Raw genomic sequence first — 24,844 nt, 5'->3', positions numbered from 1 at the left:
GAAGTAGCGCACCCCCCCATTATTTATTTATGTATTTATTTTTGTGTGTGTGTTTTTTGTGCCCAATGTATTTATTCAGATTTAGCATTGGAAAGAGATACATATAAGACATGTTTTTTTCTCACTTTCCCCCCCAAAGTGATTTAAAAAATGTATATAAATAAATGGTTTTTAAGCACTTCAAATGTCATAATTATGATAAGTTTTAAACATAACTGTCCAACCAAATCATTTTTGAACAAGAATAAAGTACTGTAGCAGATACATTCTTGGCTTTATTAAATGCTTCTGTTTATCTACTTTAGCTGGGACCGTTGAAGTGACATGTAGAAATTTCAAACTCCTCATGATCACTTCTGGCATTTAAATGTCTCCAACGTCCCCACAGTACACACATTCATTCCAGCGCGGCTTCCTTGCAACTGTTTAACAAGTTCAACGATGATTGACAGATGCCCGTGTGAAGTCTGCTTCTTTGGCCAGATCAAAGACATCGTTGTGCTGCAGTGACTGAGAGGATCAAAAGGCTGGGAGAGGGAGGGTAGGAGGCTGTGCGCAGACCAGAAAGTGAGGTGTATGTGGATCAAAAAAAAGAAAAACTATCGCACGTGCTTGCGATGGGACTATCACGCACACGCACATCGCGATGGGGATGTTTAAACGATATATCGTTCGGGCTTAGTACAGTGAAACGAAATGGTGGGCCAAAAATATGGGCCCTTTGGCATTATTTTGCTTAGGGCCCCCAAATGGCCTGGGCCGGCCCTGGTAACACACATATGTACATTTATGTTCAAAACGACACCCATTTTAACAATTAAACACTTGACATAAAACAATTGATGTTCAAACGTCCATCTAGTCTGGTCAATATGTAAATTCAGTAGATTAAATTAGACCAATTTGCCTAACAAAAGTCAGCTATCTTAATGGCTACGATGCTAACATATTTACAATTCTTATAGCAAATGGCTCCCACGGAACTCCACAAACTGTAGCTGTAAACCTGATTACAAATGCATACAAACATATTAGCTGAAACAACTTACAGCATTAGGTAGGCCAAACCAGAGTGCTGCTAGCCTTTGTCCATGTCAGACGTCTGAGTCTGCTTCCAGTCATACAAGGCGAGAGTCCAGCCAGACCCAACGCCGCCAATGAGGGCAACGTATCTTCCATTAAACAAAATATAATACTTTTGGACTTTTTGGATGGTTATTTTGTAGGGGTACTCAAAGAGTCAATTCAGACTTATGCGGAAATTCAGGTGACGTCACCAGCATAGGAACGGAACTTGTTCGTAACCCTGGGACTACCTGTACTCAAATAATGAGTGAGTAACTGCTCACAGTGTGATATTTTTTCAAACAATGCTATTTTCTTGGCACTACGTCTTTTATTTGAACTGCTATTAGAGGTCGGCCGATATATCTGGCCGATATATGGACCCCCCCAACATCAGCCATCGGAGATCACAAAAAAAAAAAAAAAAAAGCCGATAAGAAAAGATTTTGATCAGGCATATCTCTGTGGGCTGACTGACGGTAGGACCCCAGAAGGACCCTTGAAGGCAAGTTGCTACAGACAGCATCAAGCTTGCCTGTTTGGTAAATATTCTAAGATTTTTTTATTTTTTAATATTGCAAGATTTTTTTTTTTCTTGCATGAGAGAATATGCAATGTTGGGTTAGCCTTTTAAGGCATTTACAGAGTGATCCTTACACTCTAAATGTAGCTCATAGCGTTAGCATTAGCTTTAACGTGGCGAGCATCCTCTTAAACTCTCACTTGTTTAGATCTGGTCGTGACGTCCTGGTGGGTTGAATAATTTGAAAATGTACTTGTTCTTGCAGAGCGTGTAAAATCATAAAACCAAGTGCTGCATTCATTTGTTTTGTAGCACCAGTTAATTAATCCTTTAAGTCACAGGTCATCATTGTAAATTTGAAACTGTTGGAGCATTTATTTTTTTGAAGATATCAGTATTGGCAGTTAAAAACCCCATATCGGTCGACCTCTAATTATTGTATTGTACTATAAGATATTACGTGACCATATTAGTGCCCAGCAATTGCCCTCTTTCGTCCAAAGTTGACTGGGCTTCAGCAACCCATAACCCTGACAAGGACAAGCGGTGTTGAGAATGGATGGATGACAACATTAGGCAAAAAAAAAAAAAATCCTCTAATTCAGACTAGAAATGAAACCTCGCTTGTCCAAGGAGCACGAGTGCCCATATTTCAAACTATGAAATGAAAAAAAGATCATATCTCCTTTTTCGTGGCCGCCATATAAAAGGCCAACAAAATAATTGGACTTCTGAGTGCCAGCTTATGTTTGGTCATGTGACTGTATTGGTATGTCTGATTGGTATCATGGACTCATGCGACATCTCATCTGTGAAACTGGTACAGCCACTCTGCTGGCAGAAGAAAAAAAAAAAAAAAGGTCAAATCTAATATGCCGAATAAAAAGTGTTTCTTCTTCAAAAATCTACTCCAGTAAAAGTACAGCTTGGTAAAACAACTCTGAGAAGTACATTTTACACATTACCAGCAAACCTTTGCAGATAACGGATCCATTGTTCAACGGACAAAAGCGCAAAACGGTGTCACGGTCACTTTTTCTTTCACAAAAACCTCAATTTCTCTGGTGTTTGGGTTGAAGCCCTTCCATGTTTGAGTGCCGGTTAATATTCCGGAACCCGAAAAGTTTGAGAACCCCCAAATTAGAAGACACAACTCATTTGTCAAGTAGGTCATAAAAGAACAACAGAAGATGAATCGCGAGACGATTCCAAAGCCAGAATTCTCCTGTCGGCCACACGGCTGCAAACTAAAAGCTAAAATTTCCAGGGAGTTACACCTAAAACCTTTGCCTGAGAGCCCCGATAAAACGTTCCTTCCTCTAAAAGCACCTTCGGACACCTGCCGGCTCGGCTCCAAAACACTTGATTTGAACATTTCTCGGCCAACGTTAGGAGAGGTCTTCCTGGTGGTTTGTGGAAGCAACGGAAAAGAAAAAGGCGGATTGACGGCAGGGTTTTAGAAGGGGCGGGGGGAGGCTGCCAAGCGAGGCAGAGCAGAGCCGTTCAGGTTCCTCACCCAGTTTGTCGGAGGACGTGATAATGTCAGTGGGCACGCACGAGTCCAGATCGGCGTCCATGATGCCGAGCGGGTCCAACTGGGCCACCTGGTGACCGCGAATCTACAGGGGAACGAGGACAGAGCCCACCCGGGACAGGAAGAGGAGGAATGGAGGATGGAGGACAGTGAAGTCAAGTGAAGCAAACACGGAGACAAGCGGGAGAAGGAAAACCAATTGGGAGCACACCAACCAGCAGAGCAAGCAAACACAAAGAAGAGAGGAAAGAGGAGGGCGGGTGGGTGGGACGGAAGCAACATTAACACAAAAAGCGGCAAACGCTGTTTCAGTCTTTTGCTCACCAACATCCTGGAAGCCACTATTGACCGGAGCGTCATCAAAATTCACACAGCTGATGCCCAGCGGGTCCAAGTGGGCATTATGGTGACCCATCACCTACACACACACACACAATCGCACATGTATACACAACGGTTACACGGGAACCTCCAAAGTCCAAAACCCCCAGAGGCTGTATCGTTCCACTAAATTTTGGTCATCAAATGATGTGGTGTAACAGTGACTTCAATTGACCTTACACAAACTCCCGCCTCGTAAACGGCCGTCGACCAATCATATGTTCTAGAGACCGTTGTTAAGGGAGCGAGCGCCGACAAGCTTTCGGAGGCCTTGTTGTCCTAACTGATGGTTTTGACATCGCTAACTGCCAGAAAAATTAACAGAAGAAAGAGACAAGCTACGGACATACAAAATGGTGAAGCGAAACGCCTACTGAATATCAAAATGGGACACGAGGTACTCCAGGAGGTATACCGTATTTTTCGGACTATAAGTCGCGTTTTTTTTTTTTTCCCCCTTCATATTTTGGCTGGGGGTGCGACTTATACTCCGGAGCGACTTATGTGTGAAATTATTAACACATTATGATATCATTTCACATGTTATTTTGATGTTTTGGAGTGACACTGATGGTTTGGTAAACCTGTTAGCATGTTCTTTATGCTATAGTTATCTGAATAACTCTCAATATCTATGGCCACGTTGGCGTTCTGCCTTTGGCAATGTGTGTTCAATTGCATTATTGACTTTTTTTTGTATTAAAATGCATGACTTTAGTTTGTGGCGCTTTCACGCCCACGTGGAGGCGCACTTGCACTTGTTTACGTGAAGAGCGCTCACACGCCAGAAGAAGACGGACAGCTACGTAGCTCTGAGTGAGTGGGTGAGTTAGTGGCTGCGAACCTACGTTCATTGTTTATGCTTTTAAAATATCTCTACAGAGGCAACAACTGTGTGTATCATCTTTTCTGTTGTTGTTGTTGTGTGTTTTCCACCCGCGATCGGACACTTAGAGCCAGTTGTGTGGGTGTTTGAACGATGTGCTAATGCTAGCGAATGCATGCTAACCGTTTATGTCATTGCTGTAAAACAACCTAATTATCATTTATTTACGTTGATGCGAACCTGTTTGGTATCGAGGACCAAATTGATTCAGCAAATTATACGGACGTCCAGCATCGTCATTTGGGAGTTCGCTGTATAGCCAGGACCGAGCCGTAGCGTCCTGGTGAGGACAGTATATTTCGTTGTTCATGCACTGTACACTGTACATTTATTCAACATGTTGTTCTCTATTGTATTTTTATATTAAATTGACTTTCAAGATGACATATCTGTTCTACGTTGTTGGATTTTATCCCCCAAAAATGCGACTTATACTCCGGTGCGACTTGTAGTCCGAAAAATACGGTAAAAGCGGTTCTTTACCTTTTTAAAGCCGTAAAAACAACTGGATTAAGAAGTCGATGTCACGTCCAGCTAAATATCTCCAAAACAAACAAGCATACAGAACATGTTCCTCTAAGGTAAAACGAAGCTAATGCCAGAGGCTAACTAGATAGCTTCCCTGCTTTAGTCAAGGCAAGAACATTCATAAACCTGGATATCAAAGTTATGGAATATTATATCTTACTAGGATGTCATTGCTTTAACTTCTACAAAAGCTAAAAGTGTAGCGGTTTCATTAGCTACTTCGTGTATTCGTATGAGTGCGCAAACATTAAAGTGTCTGTGACACAAAAAAGCATGTTTATTTCATATTACATTTATGCTCCTGAATGAAATGGACTGCTTGGATGTGTGTGGAAGTGATTGATATATCTATTGAATTTTTTTAATCCTGCGCCATGAAAATGAGTGACTTCCGGCCAGAGTCTGGATTGAGGAAGAAGGTGAATGTGATGACAGCGGACTAATCATTTTCACAATACAGCCATTACTTTCGTATGCAGTAGAGCTGCAGATTCAGCTGATCTTGCGGATCAATTCGTTTATTGTTTGCGTCACGCCGGCCCAATGTGCTGCAGGCTTTTATTGCTACACCAGGGAGAGTGGTGTGAGACCTTATGGATTTCTAAAAGATCCTGTTCACCACAAAGAATGGGCAAAACAAGTCAGACAATCAAGAGACCATTGGACGGATGACAAAGTGAGCCACGTGTTTTATGTTATTTAAATACTGGCAAACGTTTTTATTAAGGAGGTGGCTTTCATTTTGTGGGTGACAATGCTCCCTGTCCACCGAGACGGCCACTCGGCCAACGACCGGCAGCTTGTTGCACACCGTGGTCGCCGGCCGATAGAGGCGTACCCACCTATAGAGCGCTATCCTCAGCTTAGGCCCGGGGAGCCCCCTGCTCTCGTTTCCGGTTCTCGATTGTGTCCAGACTTCCACCTCCCTTGGTCCTCTTCGCGTGCCCGCTTATAGAGCGCTATTCTCTGCTTGGGGTCAGGAAGCCACGCACTCCAACGTCAGCCGGTTTGTCCACCGAGGATGCGCTATTTTCAGCGTTCATTCCCCTCTGCTTCCCGGGCGACGAGCCTACCTGCCGGGTCCGCAGCAGAAAGACGAGCCGAAACTTGCTCGGGGGCTGGCCGATCAGTGAAGAGAATCAACCACGCCGCCGTGTGTGACATGAGTCAGAGTAGTTTTGTGGGATTTTTTGTTTTCTAAAGGCGAGGAAAAGACTTGGAAAAGCCGCTCGGTTCGGGTTAGCACGTCACCTACTGTAGCGCTCACGCCTCCTGTTTTGTTTACGCTCTTTCTCAGTCTCAAAAGCCGGGGCAGAAAAAGGACAAACCAGGACTAACTCCAGTGGCATAAAATATCGTTTGGGAGTTTTAAGAAGTCTGCAGTTTTGACCATTATGCCGTAATTTAGCCCTGTTGTACTGAATAAATGCATTTTTAATATTTCATATTCGATTTAGCACAAGACGTATTGGTCATGACCACAGCATTTCTTTAACAATTGGGGAAAAAAATACTTACATCAAAAGAATATCTTGTAAAAATATTGGAGAAGAGAGATTAAAAACAATGATGACATTTTGCTGCTCTGTGTCGCATTTTCCTCGTTCTGAATCTTCCTCATTGGGCTGAATTCTAAATCAGCTGAAATCGTGACTCTACCGACATCATCACCCAGATGGAGGCGCTAGAGCGCTAAAATGACAGGCGGGGCAAAACGGCAGATTAAAAGACTCATTTCTCGTCATCTGCGCTTTGCCAAATTGTTGTATAAATTGTCTCAAAATATGATTTTAATTCACATAATAATGCTATTTAAGATTTTTGATTGTGTCACAGGCACTTTAAAGCAATGCTTCCTCTTTTTAAATAAACAGTGCCCTAATGAGCGCCTTGAACTTAATCATTTTGATTTTTCATGCAACGTTTTATGAAGCTGCACCTTAGTATCCCGACCCTTTGCTTGGCTGCAAATATTAAACCTGTACGCTTTTGCCTAGACTGCTTGCTACATTTTCATCGTAACCCTGCGCCGCATATTGTAAAGCCTTTTGCCTCAATGTTGTACTGGTTTGGCGCCAAAATCAATCATTTAAAACATTCCCGTATATGCCAAGGTGAAGGCTGTGATGAAGCTTGTCGGCTTAGTGACAGTCACTTAAGGAGGCGGAGCTTTTGTGAAAGGTCACCTGATTGCGCTCGTGACAATTTCTATCTTAAGGGCATTATCTCATCTCAATGTTGGATTGTTAGACGAGATATGTTGCTCGTGGGCATTTTTGAAAGTGACACCTAATTTTCAACCACGCTCATTGTGGCATGACCCAACCGGGCCTGAAAGTGACCAGAGATGTGAAGGTCTACCAGGAGTTGGACTTGGGAGGTTCTGGTGTATCAGCGGGACTTCACGTGCGAGTGCTTGCGTGCCTGTAATTGAAATGTGCCACAGTGAATCGTGGGAAAGAGTACTCCGAGGAAGGGCACGTGGCCGAGCGCAGCGGTAAGCCAATCAGGCGCTTTCATTACGTAACGTGTCACACGCGCTGTCAAGACATGTGTGACGTTCAGTGTTGCCAAATCGTGCGGGTTCCCGCCCGACTGGGCTATTAATACTTGGCAAGAGAGGTGATCTGCAATGTTGCTTGTACTGAATCACCGACAAACACTAAGCATAACTTGTAGCATTAGCATTTAACATGGCACGCATCCTCTTAAACGTTGTTTTGCTTTTGTTGGCGTCGGCTACGGCTTACGGTCGTCGTGCTCCGTGCTTCTGGTTGCAAATAAAACCATTGGAAAACCCTCACCCCCAAGTTGGCGTTGTCCTCCTTGACCAGGAGTGGGCAAACTATTCCACAAAGGGCCGCAGTGGGTGTGGATTTTCGTCGCAACCCATCACCATTTTTTTTTTACCAATCTGGTGTCTTACAAGTGCAATCAGTTGATTGCAGTCAGGTGCTTCTCGTTTCCCCGGACCTTTCATTGGTTAAACTGCCGTAGCCGGATCGGTTGTAACAATGACCAGGACCCACTGCGGCCCTTGAGGACCGGTTTGCACACTCCTGTCCTAGATGCTACAATATGTGCTTATTTGTCAATGTTCCTTGCAAATTGTTGATTTTATTCTTGGACTAAAACTATAGAATTTTTACACACGAAAACATTTTGACTATAACGAGATGAAGACAAACACATTTTGAAAAGACTTAAATATGACTAAAAGTCTAAGAAGAAAATTAAAAGGGATGCCAAACAAAACTGGTTGTATCCCTGTAGTCATCCGCCACACCTTAATGGCCGTACCATGAAAACATTCTGACTGCGGTTGTTGACCATAGTGCTAAATAATCATCAAACGATGAGTTCAAAGCGTGCATATAGTGATGAGGACTTCAACATTTGTTTGTTTTAATTATAACAGTACACTGATACACTGCTGGCCAAAAGTATAGGCACCCCTGCAATTCTGTCAGATAATGCTCAATTTCTACCAGAAAATGATTGCAATTACCGGTACAAATGCTTTGGTAGTAATATTTTCATTTATTTTGCTTGCAATGAGAAAACACAAAAGAGAATGAAAAAAATGAAATCATGATTTCATACAAAACTCCCAAAATGGGCCAGACAAAAGTATTGGCACCCTTTGAAAAATCACGTGATGCTTCTCTATTTTGTGTAATTAACAACACCTGTTAATTACCTGTGGCACATAACAGGTGGTGGCAATAACTAAATCACACTTGCAGCCAGTTCAAATGGATTCAAGTTGACTCAACCTCTGTCCTTGTGTGTACCACATTGAGCATGGAGAAAAGGAAAAAAAAAACAAAGAACTGTCTGAGGACTTGAAAAGCAAAATTGTGAGGAAGCACAGGCAATCTCAAGGCTACAAGTCCATCTCCAAAGACCTGAATGTTCCCGTGTCTGCCGTGCGCAGTGTCATCAATAAGTGTATAGCCCATAGCACTGTGGCTAACCTCCCCAGATGTGGACGGAAAGAAAAATTGATGAGAGATTTCAACCAAAGATTGCGCGGGCTGAGGATAAAGAACCCCAACTAACATCCAAACAAGTTCAAGCTGTCCCGCGGCCCGAGGGTACAATAGTGTCAACCCGTACTATCCGTCTGCATCTGAATGAAAAGGGACTCTATGGTAGGATACCCAGGAAGACCCCGCTTCTGATCCAGAGACGTAAAAAAAGCAAGGCTGGAGTTCGCCAAAACTTACCTGAGAAAGTCAAAAACATTTTGGAAGAATATTCTCTGGTCCCATGAGACAAGAGTAGAGCTTTTTGGGAAAAGGCATCAACATAGAGATTACAGAGAAGAAAAAAAATGGCCTCCAAAGAAAAGAACACGGTCCCCACAGTCAAACATGGTGGAGGTTCCCTGATGTTTTGGGGTTGCTTTGCTACCTCTGGGACTGGACTGCGTGACGTGTTCGTGGCATTATGAAGTCTGAAGACTATGAACAAATATTGTAGCATAATGTGAGAAAGCTGGGTCTCTCTCAGAGGTCATGGGTCTTCCAGCAGGACAATGACACTTCAAAAAGCACTAGAAAATGGTTTGAGAAAAAGCACTGGCCAGCAGTAGCCACGTTTACATGCTGACTTTTATTCATACCGATTCAAATCATTCCGAATGGAAATTTCAGATCAGCTGTTTACATGCCACTTCATCTATTCCGATCCAGCGTTTACATGTGTTTGCCTTTATTCCGAAAGGACGTTTGACAACTGCCGTCTGACTTGCGCAGATTAATCAAAACAAAGCGTCACGTTGCAAAACATGGAGATCGATCGTCAGATCAGCTGCTGTTTTAACTTTTCGAGTGGAAACAAAACTTCAGAATGACACGCCGTTCACTTAAAAAGTTGTGTGGGCTGGTGGAGGGATTCATGGATATAAACTTTCCGCCGGACTCCAATTAGATGCGCTGTGCGTGTGCTTGGAAGCCATGTTGCAAGTGACGCTACTTACGTCACAACGTGACGTCACCACGTCAGTACGGAGCATGTGCGGAAAGAACGCAACCAGCCACCATTCTGCTTCCCTGTTTACATGATATAATTTTACTTCTAATCGGTTTGGGAAAAGGAATATTCCACCCCTGTGAATCGGAATGAAATTCCATTCAGTTTGGGCCTGTTCATTCCGAATGAGGTGTTTATATGGAACACATTTATTCGGTTTGAAGATCTAAACCGATTGTAATTGGAATATTTGGCTCCATGTAAACGTGGCAAATGAGTCTAGACCTGAATCCCATAGAACACCTGCGGAGAGATCTGAAAATGGCCCCCCTGAAATCTTAAAGACCTGGAGCAGTTGGGCAAAGAAGAATGGTCTAAAATTCAAGAAGAGCATTCTGAGAAAATCACTGATGGATACTGGAAGTTCGCAGTTATTTTGTCTAAAGGTTGTGCTACCAAGAATTAGCCTGAGGGTGCCTATACTTTTGTCCAGCCCATTTTTGAAGTTTTGTGTCAAATGATCCCCCCCCCCCCCCCCCAATTTCTTTTGTGTGGTCATTGCACGCAAAATAAATGAAGATACAGTGGTACCTCTACATACGATCGCTTCGACACACGAACTTTTCGACATCCGACGTAAAATTTGACTCGCCATTTGTTTCTACATCCGACGACATGCTCGAAATACGACGACAATGGCAGCACCGCAGACGAATGCACGGCGGATTTTCTTGTGTGACAAATCAACACTGGTTTCAGAAAAGGTTGGTACAGGTGGTGAAACAAGGAAAAAGTTGACGCTTACCTTCTAAATGAAGATGCAAATGACAGAAAAATATGAGCGTAGGGTGGGCATCCGTGAAATGGCTCAACAATACATCTCCACGGTCCTCCGACGACCATCGTTCGCCAGTCTTTATAAGTTAAGCTGACAATTCTTATTGTGGTAACATCTCCAGAGAAATCGCCAACTTCGCCACGTTTCAATCATTTATTTCACAACTTATTCAAAACAAAAACACCTTCTGTCTGCCGCAATTGACGGTGTTCTCAAGAAAACATTCAAAGTGAAAGTGAAACTCAAGCTCACCGGTCTGTCTCTGGCACGTCAGCCCCGCGGTGCGTTCAGGGTCAGCAAAAAACGTCCGCCACATTAGAACCTGATTCGTTACATTAATACAGGAATTATTATTATTATTATTCCGATTTTGATTTATAATGTATTTGTTTTGCTATGTGTAATTGCCATTTGTAATAGTACCAGCAGTATTTTTTAAGGATTTAGTGAAGGTTTTTGGGCTGTGGAACGAATTAATGGAATTATAATGTATTCCTATGGGAAAATCCTGCTCGACATACGACCATTTCGACTTACAAACAAGGTCCTGGAACGGATTAACTTCGTATGTAGAGGTACCACTGTATTACTGCCAAGCATTTGTAATTGCAATCATTTTCTGGGAGACATTGAGCATTATCTGACAAAATTGCAGGGGTGCCAATACTTTTGATCAGCAGTGTAGGTAAAAGTAATATTTATCTGATTACAAGTGCTTTTGAACCATTGAACCAAATAAATCAGAAAAGTTCATGACAGTGCAAATCTTGCTGTTTAGTAAGTTAGCATGTACCTGATAGGCACGTATGAGGGACTGCACGGCCAGGTGGTCCTCCACCAGCTTTTCCACGTTGGGTTGAGATCCCACCAGGGACGAGAGCTCAGGCACAGCGGACAGGCCCAAAGGGGACTGGTAGGCCGCGCCGGGCGCCGCGCCAGCGTTAGCGTTGCGGAAAAACACATCCCATGACTTGTCGGGTACAAGAAGAGAAACAGAGCGGGATGTCAGAAGACTTCATATTCACAACGTCCAAAAGGTGAGTGTTAATATAGATTTGTCGTGACATTGGGCATTAAATCAGAATGAGATAGAATCCCATTTTGTGGCCACATTTACACAAGGTGGAGTGTCATTTAAAGATCATATTTCTTATGCGCCATTCTAAGGGATCCAGTGTGAGTCATCTGTGGAAAGCGGCCACGGGAGCAAGCGGAGCCGACATGACACGAAATAACTTCTGTTTAACTTCACCCCAGCATTCCCAAACACGCTTTAAAATCCCTAAAGTTGCTCTCGAAGAACAACAAACACACACCGGTCCATCTTTGTCCTCATATAAACTTTGTCAAAGTGAATACAAGAGTTTGTGCTTTTTTCCAGTTGAAAAAAGGAACACACAGAACAATCTTTTCATGACAATGTGACGAGCTAGTAAAAATGTGTCTCGGGAGACTAAAACATAACACGAATGAAAGTTTTTGTCTGACCAAACGAAAATGCGACCGCTTCGAAATGCGTGACATTTTCTTATTATATATGTAGTCAGTCGGCCTGCATCTTGGCAGTGTTTGGGTCATGTGACATGTCCTGTACCCCCACAGGTGACTGATGGTTAACTCAATCACAACCAAAGACAAATAAATAATGATGTTCTCAAGCCTGGCTGGGCCCCAGGCTTGCTTCTTTAGTAAGATTTGTTTTCTTAACTTGGCAAAAAAAAAATTTGCAATGTTGCCTTAGCTTTTAAACGTCTGTGCCGAGTCACCGTCACACACTGTAACTTGTAGCATTAGCATAGCTTTCACATTAACATTAGCTTCAGCGTGGCGAGCGTCTTCTTAAAGTTTACACGCCGTGGTGTCCAGATGGGTATGATTCAATGAAAATAATATTCTGCTGAGAGTGTATTCTCATGCGAAAAAGTACTGGTGCACAATAATTATTGGTCCGCTTATAGGAATTATGACGTCATCCCAACAAATCCAATAACATTATTAATAGGACCGATATGAATGGTTTATACGTGTTTTTTTTTTTTTTTTTAAACACGTATACACCATTCATAATCCAAAATCCATATTTTTTTTTTTTTTTATTAAAAAGAAAATTACTATCAACTAGTTTACTCTTACAATAACTCAAGTGCTAATATGCTTCTCCAAAACAACACAAACAGATTCTTAGCATAATCGCTAACTAGCTTAGTCCTCCCTGATAAGTAGTAACATCTCATCAAAAAAAGAATACAAACAATGCAATTGGCTTCATTGACTGACCTCTGGCGGAGGCACATTGGATCTAAAACAAAAGACAAACTAACTCGACATTTCGTAATATTATTGATTCAGCAACCCAACCTGAGTGTAGCAGTGAACTCTCTCTCTCTTGCTCTAATCAGCGGCAAGCGCGTGCACAGCCTCACATTACACACAAACAGGGACCCAAACGGGACTTCTCATAGCTGCTGGCAAAAATACTTTTATCAAATTCGTCGGCAACTAATTTAATAATCGATTAGTTGTTGCAGCCTGATTAAGAAGCTACTTTAGGTAGTAATATTTCTGAAAATTGGCAAAAATGTGACTTGTTTTCCAAAGTAAAAGCAGATTTTTTTCCATATGCTACTTTGACTTAACAAAAATGAAGAAATCTGATATTTACAATTGAGAAGTTATATATAGGTTATAATTTCAATAATTTAGAACAAGTTTAAGATGAAGACGGTCCTAAGCGATGAATTGGTTATTAAAATAGTTGTCGATTCATTTGCTAACCAATTAGTTGTCGATTAATCGATTAATTGTTGCACCTCTAAGTTACACATATTATTTTCAAAACATACGCTTTGCACTTATAAACAATGTAGTTCATTTAAAGATGATTTTTTTTTTTTTTTTTTTTTTTGACTAAAACCTTTGACTTTATCCAGAGGAAAAGTGCTCGAATACTCGTCGACTAAAACTAGACGACATTTTGAAATGACTAAAATATGACTCGTAAGTATTTTCATCCAAAAGACCAAGATGAAAATGAAAAGGGCTGCCAAAAACAACACTGCACTATACTGGTTGAAATGTGACATCAGCAGTTTACAGGTGACGTGACTCAGCGGCTACCATTACAGCATGGCGGCAAGGGTCACGAACTCGTTCGCGACGAGAACACGACACTTATGATCTCACCTTGTGAACGCTCTTGGGATTTTCCAGCCAGGCAAAATACATCTCCTCCACGTAATTGGAACTAGTTCCGTTTAGAAAAGGCTCCGAGGCCACGGGCGCCGCATAGCACCTGATCGGGCCGAACGTTCTTGTGCCCGAGGGGGCCGCGGCTGTGATCGGCCGCTGCGGGCCTACAGTTTTAGCCGCCTGCGAGGCGGTGAGCGGACGCAAGCGCGCCGCGCAAGTCCTTAATCGATGCATGAGTAGCGTAGTCCTTCTTAAGCCGGCTCGCACGTGGCGGCGACAGCGTTAATGGCGAAAATGACGATGATGAAGACGGCGCTCGATCCCCCCCCAAAAAATGTAAGGCGTCCTCAAGGTCACAACGATGATGGCGGACAGCAACTTTGCACTTGTGTCTTCCTCCAATCAGATCCTATCATGAAAAGCAAAGTGTTAGAATTTTGGGGAAATTCTCATTTTTATTTCCTCTTTTTAAGCAGTTCAAAGAAGCCGTGGAAATTCAGCGAGTCCAAGCGCGGCGGAATGGGAAGAAGGAGAGGGGGGCTCCCGGGAGATTGTTTTAGCCCACGCCGCCACCGAGCAGCGTGGCCTTCTAATATTTAGGTCAGACTAATATTAGGGATGGCCCGATCCGATCATGCGATTGCGGCATTTTCCAGCGGATCGCAATCGGGTGAAAAGGACCGGATTTTTAAATTTAAAAAAATTTTTTTTTAAATCTTTGTTTTTCAGCTTCATGCTCGTACAGCCTCTCACACTCCCTCCTACTGCTGCTTTTCTTGTTCACCAGTGCAGCTGGCGTTTGGTACTTGAAGTTAACGATGATTGACAGGTTTGTAGGGCTGAAGCTATAAACTATTTCGGTAGTCGATTAATCTATCAACTAGTTCGTTCGATTAATCGAGTAATCTGATTAGGAACATGCGTTGCAGAATAACATTTTAGGAGATTAAAACAAAGGCTTGCTAAAATTACGCTTTCAGAAAAGCATTAAATGCGAATACAAAATTCCCAATTCGTTTCTTCAAACGATACAGAATTGCACTTTGATTTAAAAATAAATTAAAATACCTCAGCATTAACCTCAAAACGTAATAAATAAAATAATAAATTTGAATCTAAGTACAACAAAAGAACAATTGGCTAACTTGCACAGCCAATGTCTGCTAGCTTAAATGCTATAAAATGCTAACGTGTTTTTACAATGCTCTTAAAAAATTGTTCAAACACATTTTTCCCCACAAAAAAACAACTAAATATATCGCTATACTAAATTTCAAATGCATTAAAAACATTACCTCAAACAAAAACTTACCCAATGTTGGTCTCAACAGGGAGCAGCTGGATTCAGCCATGTTAAATGAGTTATGTCATATCCACTGTTGCCTCTAGAAGGAAGTGTATCCACCCAAATCAATAAAACTAAATGCAAACACTTTCGAAACAAACCGTGACATTGACAACACCACTCTAATTAAATGAATACTCAAAGCAGCAAAATTTGATGTGATTTTTTCCCCTAATGGAATTACTCAAGATTAATCGTTGCAGCAGTATATGTGTCAATCATCATTTAGTCAATCTTCTTTGTCGAGAGGCAGTTCTTGGCAGCGTGAGTGAATTTGAGAGGACTCTCTCATATGAATTAACATGAATATTATGGGGAGTGATTAAATTAGAGCATGGCTTTAAAGGTGATGCAATGAAAAATGTAGGTTCGCCTACATTTTGTGCTGGTGCACCTGAAGAAAAAAGTTAGGTGCACCAGTGCAACCAATGCAAAAATTATGTGTGGAGCCTTGGCAATATATATCGCAATGTTCATTTTTCCATTCTCTTTTAGGCATAATTTATCCTTTTATTACTTTTTAAGGGCTCAAAAGTGACAAAGTAATCCAGTAATACAATGGCACGACGAAAAGAAACAAATATATATACAGAAAATGCGGAAGAGGAAGTGCCGTAAAAAAATACAGTACTGTAACATGTTTGGAACTTCTGTTCAAAGAAAAGCATAAAAAAACACAACAACCTTTTTTTCGGTATTGGATCGGGACTATCGGCAGATTCTCAAAATCAGGTGACGTGGACTCGGGTGAAAAATATGCGATCGGGACATCCCTAACTAATATAGGGTGTATCCATTAGGGGTGTAATGGATACAAAGCGATTCATATTGGATAAAGTAGCATTTTTTTTAATTGAAAAAAACTTATGTGATGACACAAGCAAAACTACAAACTGTTGAACCAACTTACTCATTTTTTCCCCTAAAAGCATCAGGTTATAAAAAGAACTTACTCCAATAACAGGCTTCTCCTGTGACCTAAACCACAAAGAATTTTTGTTGTTGTTGTTGAATGTGGAAATCTAATTTATCATTTGGAAGTGTGTCAACAGAAAAATTTTATTTTTGGCGTGGCAGCAAAATTTGATTTGTTTCGATTTAAAATTTGCTTGATGACAACAGCCCTTGAACTTTCCTCCCATACCTTACAAAAAAAAAAAAAAAAAGCAAAATCAGTTCGTAAATGAGACGCAAGATCGAGGAAGCCCAAGTTTTTGACCTTGCTCGAACTGCTGCCACGGCCAGCCCGCCCACCGGTAATAGCGGCCCTCCTGATTGGTCACCGGGTCAGAATCCCACCTAAAAATAAACTGGCTCGTTTTCTATTGTGCGCGGCATCTGTCAATCAGCGCGTCCTCTCCCAAATCGTCGATGACGGCCAACCTTCTCCTTCTTCCGAAAACAAACTAAAACGACACGCAGCAAGAGTGACACAAGCACAACGATAAAACATTTCAAAGCGTCAAGTGCAGTCATTGAAGCGGCTGTGCGAGTTCCATAGGCGCCAATGGCTTATATAAGTAGCCCCTTCGAGCCGAACTTTTGACTTTGCGCTTCCATGCGTCAAGTACGGTGCCTACATGGCGATTGGAATAAAAATGTTCCAACGAAGGCAAAAAACGTTACGTCCCCACTTCAACAAACCCAAACGGTGAGCATCGACAGCGTGAAGAGTCACGTTTATGGGCCGCGTCAAGGTTGTTCCCCCGTGAAGCGCTAGCGTGTGCGGCTAACAAGCTAACAGGTTTTGTCTTCCTGAAATAGCACAGGACAACGGAATTTATTGGGCTCGGAAAAGGACGCCGCGCCTTTCGACCGGGAGTTAGCTTGTGTCTGTAAAAGGCTCTCGGCGGACCGGCTTACTGACCTCCAGAAACAGGGACGAGCGTTTCGCCTCTCTGCCGGCTTCCCGGACGCCCTTCGACTCTCCCGGTTCATGAATGACAGCTGCTTCAGCGGGTGCCCGCGAAGGATGGGAGTCAGGCCTATTAGATATCACATTTATAAGACTAGCTGTCTGCTGTGCGCCAACGGCCATTTTGTCGTCGGAGCCATCCGATCACCATTATGTCCTGGATAGCCTTCGTATGTTATATATACAGTATTCAACATACACCACCCATTGGTCACGGCAATACGTATTTTAGTGGAGAAAATCGTTCACATTACCTCCTCTATTGCGTAGAAATCTCCGGCGCAAGATGGCCGTCGGTTGCTGAGGCCGCCGACTCTGCCTTGCAACATCTAGCTTTCTCTATTGATATGGTTTATTAAAGACGACATCGTGATGCACAGCGGCGAATGATCCCTTACGATAAAAATTTTAGCACATTTATTTTAGTTGATTTCTTGGAACAATTCCAAATGAGGCTCCGCCCGGACTCCAGACAGTTCGGTGGTCGGATTGGCTCACGGTTTGGCGGGAGTGATGGCAGAGGGAAGTGACGAAGTCGGAAGTGAGATGGAGGGGATGGGATGTCAAACGGCGAACCGGGAAAATGCCGGGTGGAGTAAGGTGGGTGAACGGCAGTTAAACCGGAAAAAGCGCAAGAAATCGGAAAAGGAGACGAGGAGAAGGGAATTGGAGTGTTTGGAGTCGAGTAGTGACGGTGAACGCGGTGATCGAGAAAGACAAAGCGACGAATACAAGGTATTTGTGAAGCTGGCGCAGGAAGGAGCGTCGTTTGGTGAGTGGAACCCGATTAAACTGTCTAAAGCAATCCATAGGGCTATAGGGGAATCGAAGTCGGTAAAACAACTGCGGAATGGATCGCTGTTAATATTGTGCCAGAACGGAGTGCAACAGGGGAAGACACTGCGGCTGACTAGAATTGACGGGAAAGAGGTGATTTGTTCATTGCCGGATGAGAGACGCCTGAACAGGGGAGTGATTACTGGAATCCCTACGAGTGTGACTGTGGACCAGATTAAAGAAAATGTGAAGGGGGCTGAGGTGGCAGAGGTCGTCCGATTGAAGGCTAATAGGAATGGGAATAAAGTTGACAGTTTATCGGTTATGCTTAAGTTTGAGGGGGGATCGCTGCCTACTAAAGTGTTCTTGGGGTATTTTAGTTATGAAGTGCGACCATTTGTTCCTCCTCCACTGCGGTGCTATAAGTGTCAAAGGTTTGGTCATATTGCGGCAGTGTGTAAGGGGAAGCTCAGGTGCGGAAGGTGTGCGGGGGAGCATGAGTATGGGAAGTGTGGGGATAAGGCTCGACTGAAGTGCTGTAATTGTGGTGGGGAGCATGCCTCAGCGTATAGGGGCTGTGAGGTTAGTCAGAGAGCAGCGGAGATACAAAGGATGCGGGTTACGCAGGGGATCTCGTACGCTGATGCGGCAAAGAAAGTGGGGACAAGGCGACTGGACGGTACTGACATAGCGGCGTTAGGGGATAATGGAGCGTGCGTGGGCGGTGTCAAAATGAATGAAGACTCTCTAATAGTGAGTAAGAGGGACTTCGTTTTGTTTATGGTTGAGGCGATAAATTGTACTGCGCAGACAAGTAGCAAAACTGAGAAAATCAAGATTATTGTTAAAGCGGCTGAGAAATATCTGAATATTAAGGATCTACGTTGGGAAGTTGTAACGGAAAAACTGGCGGGGGAGACTCTGAGCTCACAAGTGTGGAATGGTGGGCCGTCATGTGCTTAGTTTTGATGCAATGGAATGCTCGAAGCCTTATAGCCAATGGCCAGGAGATGAAGAGGTTTGTGGCGGAATTGAGGGTGGAACCACATGTTATTTGCATCCAGGAAACGTGGTTAAAGCCGCAGTGGGATTTCAGAATAGGTGGATATGAAACAGTGAGGAACGATAGGGGGGATAGGAGAGGGGGCGGGGTGGCGACCTTTATTAAAAGGGGTTTAAACTATAAGGTAGAGGAAAAGGGTGCGGGGTTTGAGTCGATTAGAATAAAGCTGTGGACTGGGCTGGGTGTCGTGGATATAATAAATTATTACAATCCGGGCAATAGAATAGATAAGGGGGATCTTGATATGGTGAGGGGACAGAAGGGGGGAAGAGTGGTATGGTGTGGTGACTTTAATGCACATAGCACGTTGTGGGGTGGCAAACATACGGACACGAATGGGGCAGCATTAGAAGACTATTTGGAGGAAAATAATCTGGTGTGCGTAAATGATGGTGGTGGGACTAGATATAATAGTGCATCGAACACTGAAAGTACACTGGATTTGACACTTGTATCAGCCGAATTGGCTGGATTTTGTGAATGGGGAGTACTCAAAGGGACAACTGTGGGGAGTGATCACTACCCAGTTATTTGCAAGATAGGAACTGACCCGTGTGGGATTGGTGAGGTACGAACAATGAAATGGAACTTCGCCAAGGCGGACTGGGATGGGTTCAGGCTTAAGAGTGATGACAGGTGTGGAGAAATTTCAGAAGAAAGGATGGAAAACACGGGGGTATTTAATGAAGCAGTGGTGGGGGCCATAGTGCAGGCGGCGCAGGATACCATCCCTAGGTCACGTGGGAGTACTTACAATAAGAGGGTTCCGTGGTGGAATGATGAGTGTAGGCAAGCAATTAGGGAAAGGAACAGAGCGTTCAGGCTCCTCAAACGGCACCACACAATGGGGACATTATGTCAGTATAAGCAGAAACAAGCAGTGGTACGAAGGCGCATAAGGTCGGCAAAACGTGCATTTTGGGGAGGTTATTGTGATAAAATTGGTAGGGAAACTCAGTTGTCGGATGTGTGGGGCATGATACGGCGTATGAATGGACTTAAAGGGGGCACCGTTTCAACAGTTCTACATGAGGGGGACAAAGCAGTGGTGGGAGCTGAAAGGGCAGAATTGCTGGCTAAGACGTTTGTTGGGATTCACAGCATGGGGAATTTGACACATGGAGCCAAAGCGAGTAGGGAGGAGACTCTCAGTCGGTATCCGGGAACTAAAAATAGGAGGCCGGTGACAGGCGGGGACTTCGATGTGCCATTCGGCTTATATGAATTGAAGAAAACATTAGCGAACGTGAAGCGCAAATACACAGCACCGGGGAAGGATGCGGTGTGTTATAGTATGTTGGCACATATGAGTGAACAAGGGTTGGGAGTGGTCCTAAAACTTTTTAACAGAATCTGGGAAACGGGTGAGGTGCCAGTGCAGTGGAAGGAGGCAGTGGTGATTCCAATTCTAAAACCAGGGAAGGATTCGACGAGGCCGGAAAATTACAGGCCTATAGCGCTGACCTCCCAATTGGGGAAAACTATGGAGAGAATGGTGGTGCATAGGTTGAATCACGCTCTGGAGTGGGACAACTGTTTAACTCAGTGTCAAAGTGGGTTCCGAAAAGGGAGAGGAACGATGGATAATATAATATGTCTGGAATCCGAGATTAGTAGGGCCCGAGTAAATAAGGAAATGGTGATAGCTGTATTATTCGATATTGAAAAAGCATATGATATGTTGTGGATAGAGGGGCTTCTTATTAAATTGACTAGATTGGGGGTGAAGGGGAGATTGTATAATTGGATATTGAGTTTTATGTTGAATAGAAAAATAGAAGTGCGGGTAGGTGCAGACTTGTCTGGGGTGTACCAGGTGGACAATGGGACTCCCCAAGGGAGTGTCTGTAGTCCAACCTTATTTAATATTATGATTAATGATATATTTGATGATGTTGGACCAGGAGTAGGGAGGGCATTGTATGCCGATGATGGGGTGTTGTGGGTGAGAGGGCGAAATGGCGACTTTCTTCAAAAGAAGATGCAAATGGCTATTAATAGGGTTGAGGAGTGGGCGGACAGGTGGGGCTTTAGGTTCTCGATTGTGAAGACGCAGGCAATATGCTTCTATGGGAGACATAGGGAGGTGGAGTTAAAATTGTATGGACGAGTAATTGAACAGGTAAAAAGCGTGAGGTTTTTAGGGATGTGGTTTGATGAAAAGCTTACATGGGCACAGCATATAGATGGATTGGTGGAAAAATGTAAAAAGGTCAATAACATATTGAGGTGCCTGTCAGGGAGGGATTGGGGAGCAGCGAGAGCTGCCTTACTCAATATATATCGGGCGATCATGAGGTCTTCAATTGATTATGGGTGTATGGCTTATGCCTCGGCAGCGAACTCCCACCTCAGAAAGCTGGAGGTGCAACAAGCGCACGGTCTGAGAATATGCAGTGGAGCTTTCAGAACGTCACCAGTCGCAGCAGTACAGGTGGAATTGGGGGAGCTCCCGTTGAGACTTAGAAGATTGAAAATTATGCTTGCGTATTGGGTGAGTGTAAGGGGCCATGGAGACACACATCCAGTAAAGAAAGTGTTGATGGACAGGTGGGAGGACACAAATCAACAGAAGATGACCTTCAGCGGGGTGGGGAATGCAGTGGCAGAACTGGCAGGGCTTAGCCAGTTGGAGTTCGGCAAAACAGTACCAGTATCCAGTGTTGCGCCCTGGCTATTCACAATGCCGGTGGTAAATTTTGGGATTAAGGAAGTGATCCGGGAGAGGGGAAACCAGGGTATGGTGGCTGAGGAGTATCTGGGACAGAGGTATGGGCAAAGCGTTCTGGTATTTACGGACGGGTCGAAGGATCCGGAAACTGGACGTACTGGGGCGGCGGTACATGTGCCGAGTTACAATGTGGACATTAAAACGAGGTGTACAGATCACTTGTCTGTTTATGCAGTGGAAGTAACAGCAATTATAATGGCACTTGGTTGGGTTCAAACAAATGGGATAAAATTGGCAGTGATTGCTTCGGACAGTTGGTCGGCGCTCACGAGTATTTTAACCATGAAGTCCAGTAGACTTGACTTAGTATTTGAATTGCACAGGCTAATGTATGAAGCACAGAAAGGTGGGCTCAGGGTGGAGTTTGTGTGGGTCCCGGCGCACGTGGGGATTGAGGGAAATGAGGTAGTGGACATCCTGGCCAAGCAATCGCTGAGAGCACTGGGGATAGAAAGGCAGGGCGTCCTGAGTAGAGCGGAAGGGAAATCCATTATTGGGGGCTACATACAAAAGAGGTGGCAAGAGTATTGGGAAGCACAAGAAACGGGGAGACATTTTTTCTCAATACAGTCACAGGTGGGTGTGGGAAGGAGATTGGGGAGAAGCAGAAGGGAGGAGGTGGTGTTGAGTCGAATGAGGATAGGACACACGGGGCTAAATGATTCGTTGCATAGGATAGGAAAACACAAAGATGGGAAATGTAAACACTGTGGGGAGCGTGAAACGGTTGAACACATTCTAATGGTATGCGGGAAGTATGGAGAGCAGAGGGATCGGTTCAGAATGGTGCTGCACCAGGCAGAAGAGACATTTGGGATGGGAAATGTTCTGCAGATGAAAAGGGCCAATATTCAAAAAGGGCTAATAAAGTTTCTCAGGGACACAGGGTTGTTGGACAGGATATAGGAAGAGGGTAATTCATTAGTATTTAATTCGGTTGTTACTATGTCATTTATCCAATTTTTTGGCTCGGGTTTTATCTACACTCTGGGTGTGTTTCACTGGTTGTCAGGAGGGATTACTTTCAGTCTGTAACTGCCAGATCTCGTGCTAAACCGTCGGTCCAGTAGGTGGCGGTAATGCCCCACGGCACCGAGGGGTAAACTGCCAATAAACAAAAAGAAGAAGAAGAAGAAGAACAATTCCAAATATCGGTTAATGCTATGAAGCAGAGAATATAACACATTAAAAAAATAAAAATAAATACGTGAAGCGGATTTGACGACGACGTCATGACATAGTGACTCACGTTTCGTACTACAACGGCCCCCAGAAGTTCAAAATTTTGATTTTCTAAAATATTTCCCAATACATCTTAAATGTATACGTAATAAACAAAAACAATATTGTGTAGTATTCTTTGATGGCGACGTCATACGCAAGTTACCCAGTTGAAAAAAAAAATGCTGAATGAATGAATCCTGATCAGCACGGAGAGTTAGCTGATTGGCTCTAATGCACATGTATTTTCTGCAACAACAACAACATAAAAAAATATTGCTTATTTCATGTGAGTTTCTGTTAGGCTACTTATTGTCTTATCATTTAAAAAAGTCTATGTTTGCGTCATCTTCAAAATGTTCAATTTCCACGTGCGGAATTTAAGAGTCATTTGGACTTCATTTAAGTTACTTATAAATAGCTTTATTATTTTTAAAAAGTCAATGTTTACATGATGTTCAAATTTAGTATACCTCCTATGTTCTTAAATTATGTTCTAAAGCAGATCAAATCAGGCGGAGATTGTGGGGGGCAGTGCATTTCATTGCATGTAATTGACTTTCCTATAAATCAATTTAGAAGGGAAGTTCAGAGTTTTTGACTTAAGGCCTAATCTTCCACTTAAGGGGGGGGGGGGGGGGTGTAATTAGTCGGTGGAGTTGATTTTGACTAATTCTACGCAGTTTGTTAATTATTTGTTCGTTTCAGGGCTCCAGAGTGGCTAAACTAGCGCAAGTCAATGGCGTCTGCTTAGCATACATTGTATCACAAAAGTGAGTACACCCCTCGCATTTCTGCAGATATTTCAGTATATCCTTTCATGGGACAACACTGACAAAATGACACTTTGATACAATGAAAAGTAGTCTGTGTGCAGCTTATATAATAGAGTTCATTTATTATCCCCTCCAAATAACTCAAAATATAGCCATTATTATCTAAACCCCTGGCAACAAAAGTGAGTACACCCCTATGAAAAAATGTACATCCCCAAATGTCCAAATTGAGTACTGCTTGTCATTTTCCCTCCAAAATGTCATGTGACTCGTTACAGGAGTGCTGTCAGCATTGCTGCAGAGATTGAAGAGGTGGGGGTCAGCCTGTTAGTACTCAAACCCTATGCCGCACTCTACACCAAATTGGTGTGCATGGCTGTCACCCCAGGAGGAAGCCTCTTCTGAAGACGGTACACAAGAAAGCCCGCAAACGGTTTGCTGAAGACACGTCAACAAAGCACATGGATTACTCGAACCATGTCCTATGGTCTGATGAGAGGGGCGGGCATTGTCTGATGTGCATCATGGCTTGGTCAAAAGAGCTGTCTGAAGACCTGCGATCAAGGATTGTTGATTTGTATAAAGCTAAGAAAGGATACAAAACCATCTCTAAAATTCTGGATGTTCATCAATCGACAGTCAGGGAAGTTGTCTACAAATGGAGAGGGTTTGGCACTGGGGATGGCGTGGCTCAGTGGTAGCGTAGTCGTTCCCCAACCCAAAGGTTGTGGGTTCGATTCTCGAATTCTCGATTCGATGAACTCGTCTAAGTATCCTTGAGCCCCACATTGCTCCTGGTAGATGAAGAGACAGTGTAAAGTGCTTTGAGGACCTTAAAAAAGTGTAACACCATTTACCACTGTTGCTTCTTTCCCAACGAGTGATCAAAGATGACGCCGAGTTCAGCGTAGAATACTCAGAGAGGTAAAAAAAGAACTCTAGAGTGTCTACTAAAGACTTCCAGAAACCACTGGCACAGTCCAATATATCTGTGCACACATCAACTATATGGCCAAGAATGCTGTTCATGGGAGGACTCCACGGAAAAAAACATTTTTGCTCGTTTAATGTTCACAAAAACGCACTTGAACACTC

The 24,844-nt window shown here is 43.4% G+C and overlaps 1 protein-coding gene across 4 annotated transcripts in view; it reads right to left on the bottom strand.

Moving 5' to 3' along the window:
• The window catches only part of ogdha (oxoglutarate dehydrogenase a), a 50,254-nt gene extending 32,679 nt beyond the window's left edge, over positions 1 to 17,575 (bottom strand). The window contains exons 1-5 of one of the 4 annotated variants that reach the window (XM_057831607.1): positions 17,436 to 17,575; positions 17,134 to 17,251; positions 13,916 to 14,330; positions 11,526 to 11,702; positions 3,447 to 3,540 (exon numbers count right to left, since the gene is read on the bottom strand). In XM_057831607.1, the coding sequence (XP_057687590.1) occupies positions 3,447 to 3,540; positions 11,526 to 11,702; positions 13,916 to 14,155 (511 nt within the window). In that variant the 5' untranslated portion in view covers positions 14,156 to 14,330; positions 17,134 to 17,251; positions 17,436 to 17,575. Of the gene's footprint in view, positions 1 to 3,104; positions 3,208 to 3,446; positions 3,541 to 11,525; positions 11,703 to 13,915; positions 14,331 to 17,133; positions 17,362 to 17,435 lie in introns of those variants that run through there. The other 3 variants (XM_057831604.1, XM_057831606.1, XM_057831605.1) reach the window with 3 other exon arrangements.
• Positions 17,576 to 24,844: the final 7,269 nt, after the last annotated feature.

Source organism: Corythoichthys intestinalis, chromosome 3 (assembly GCF_030265065.1).
Source record: "Corythoichthys intestinalis isolate RoL2023-P3 chromosome 3, ASM3026506v1, whole genome shotgun sequence".
Taxonomy (NCBI): domain Eukaryota; kingdom Metazoa; phylum Chordata; class Actinopteri; order Syngnathiformes; family Syngnathidae; genus Corythoichthys; species Corythoichthys intestinalis.
Note: the sequence above shows the minus strand (reverse complement) of the source record. Positions and strands in the feature narration are given on the sequence as shown.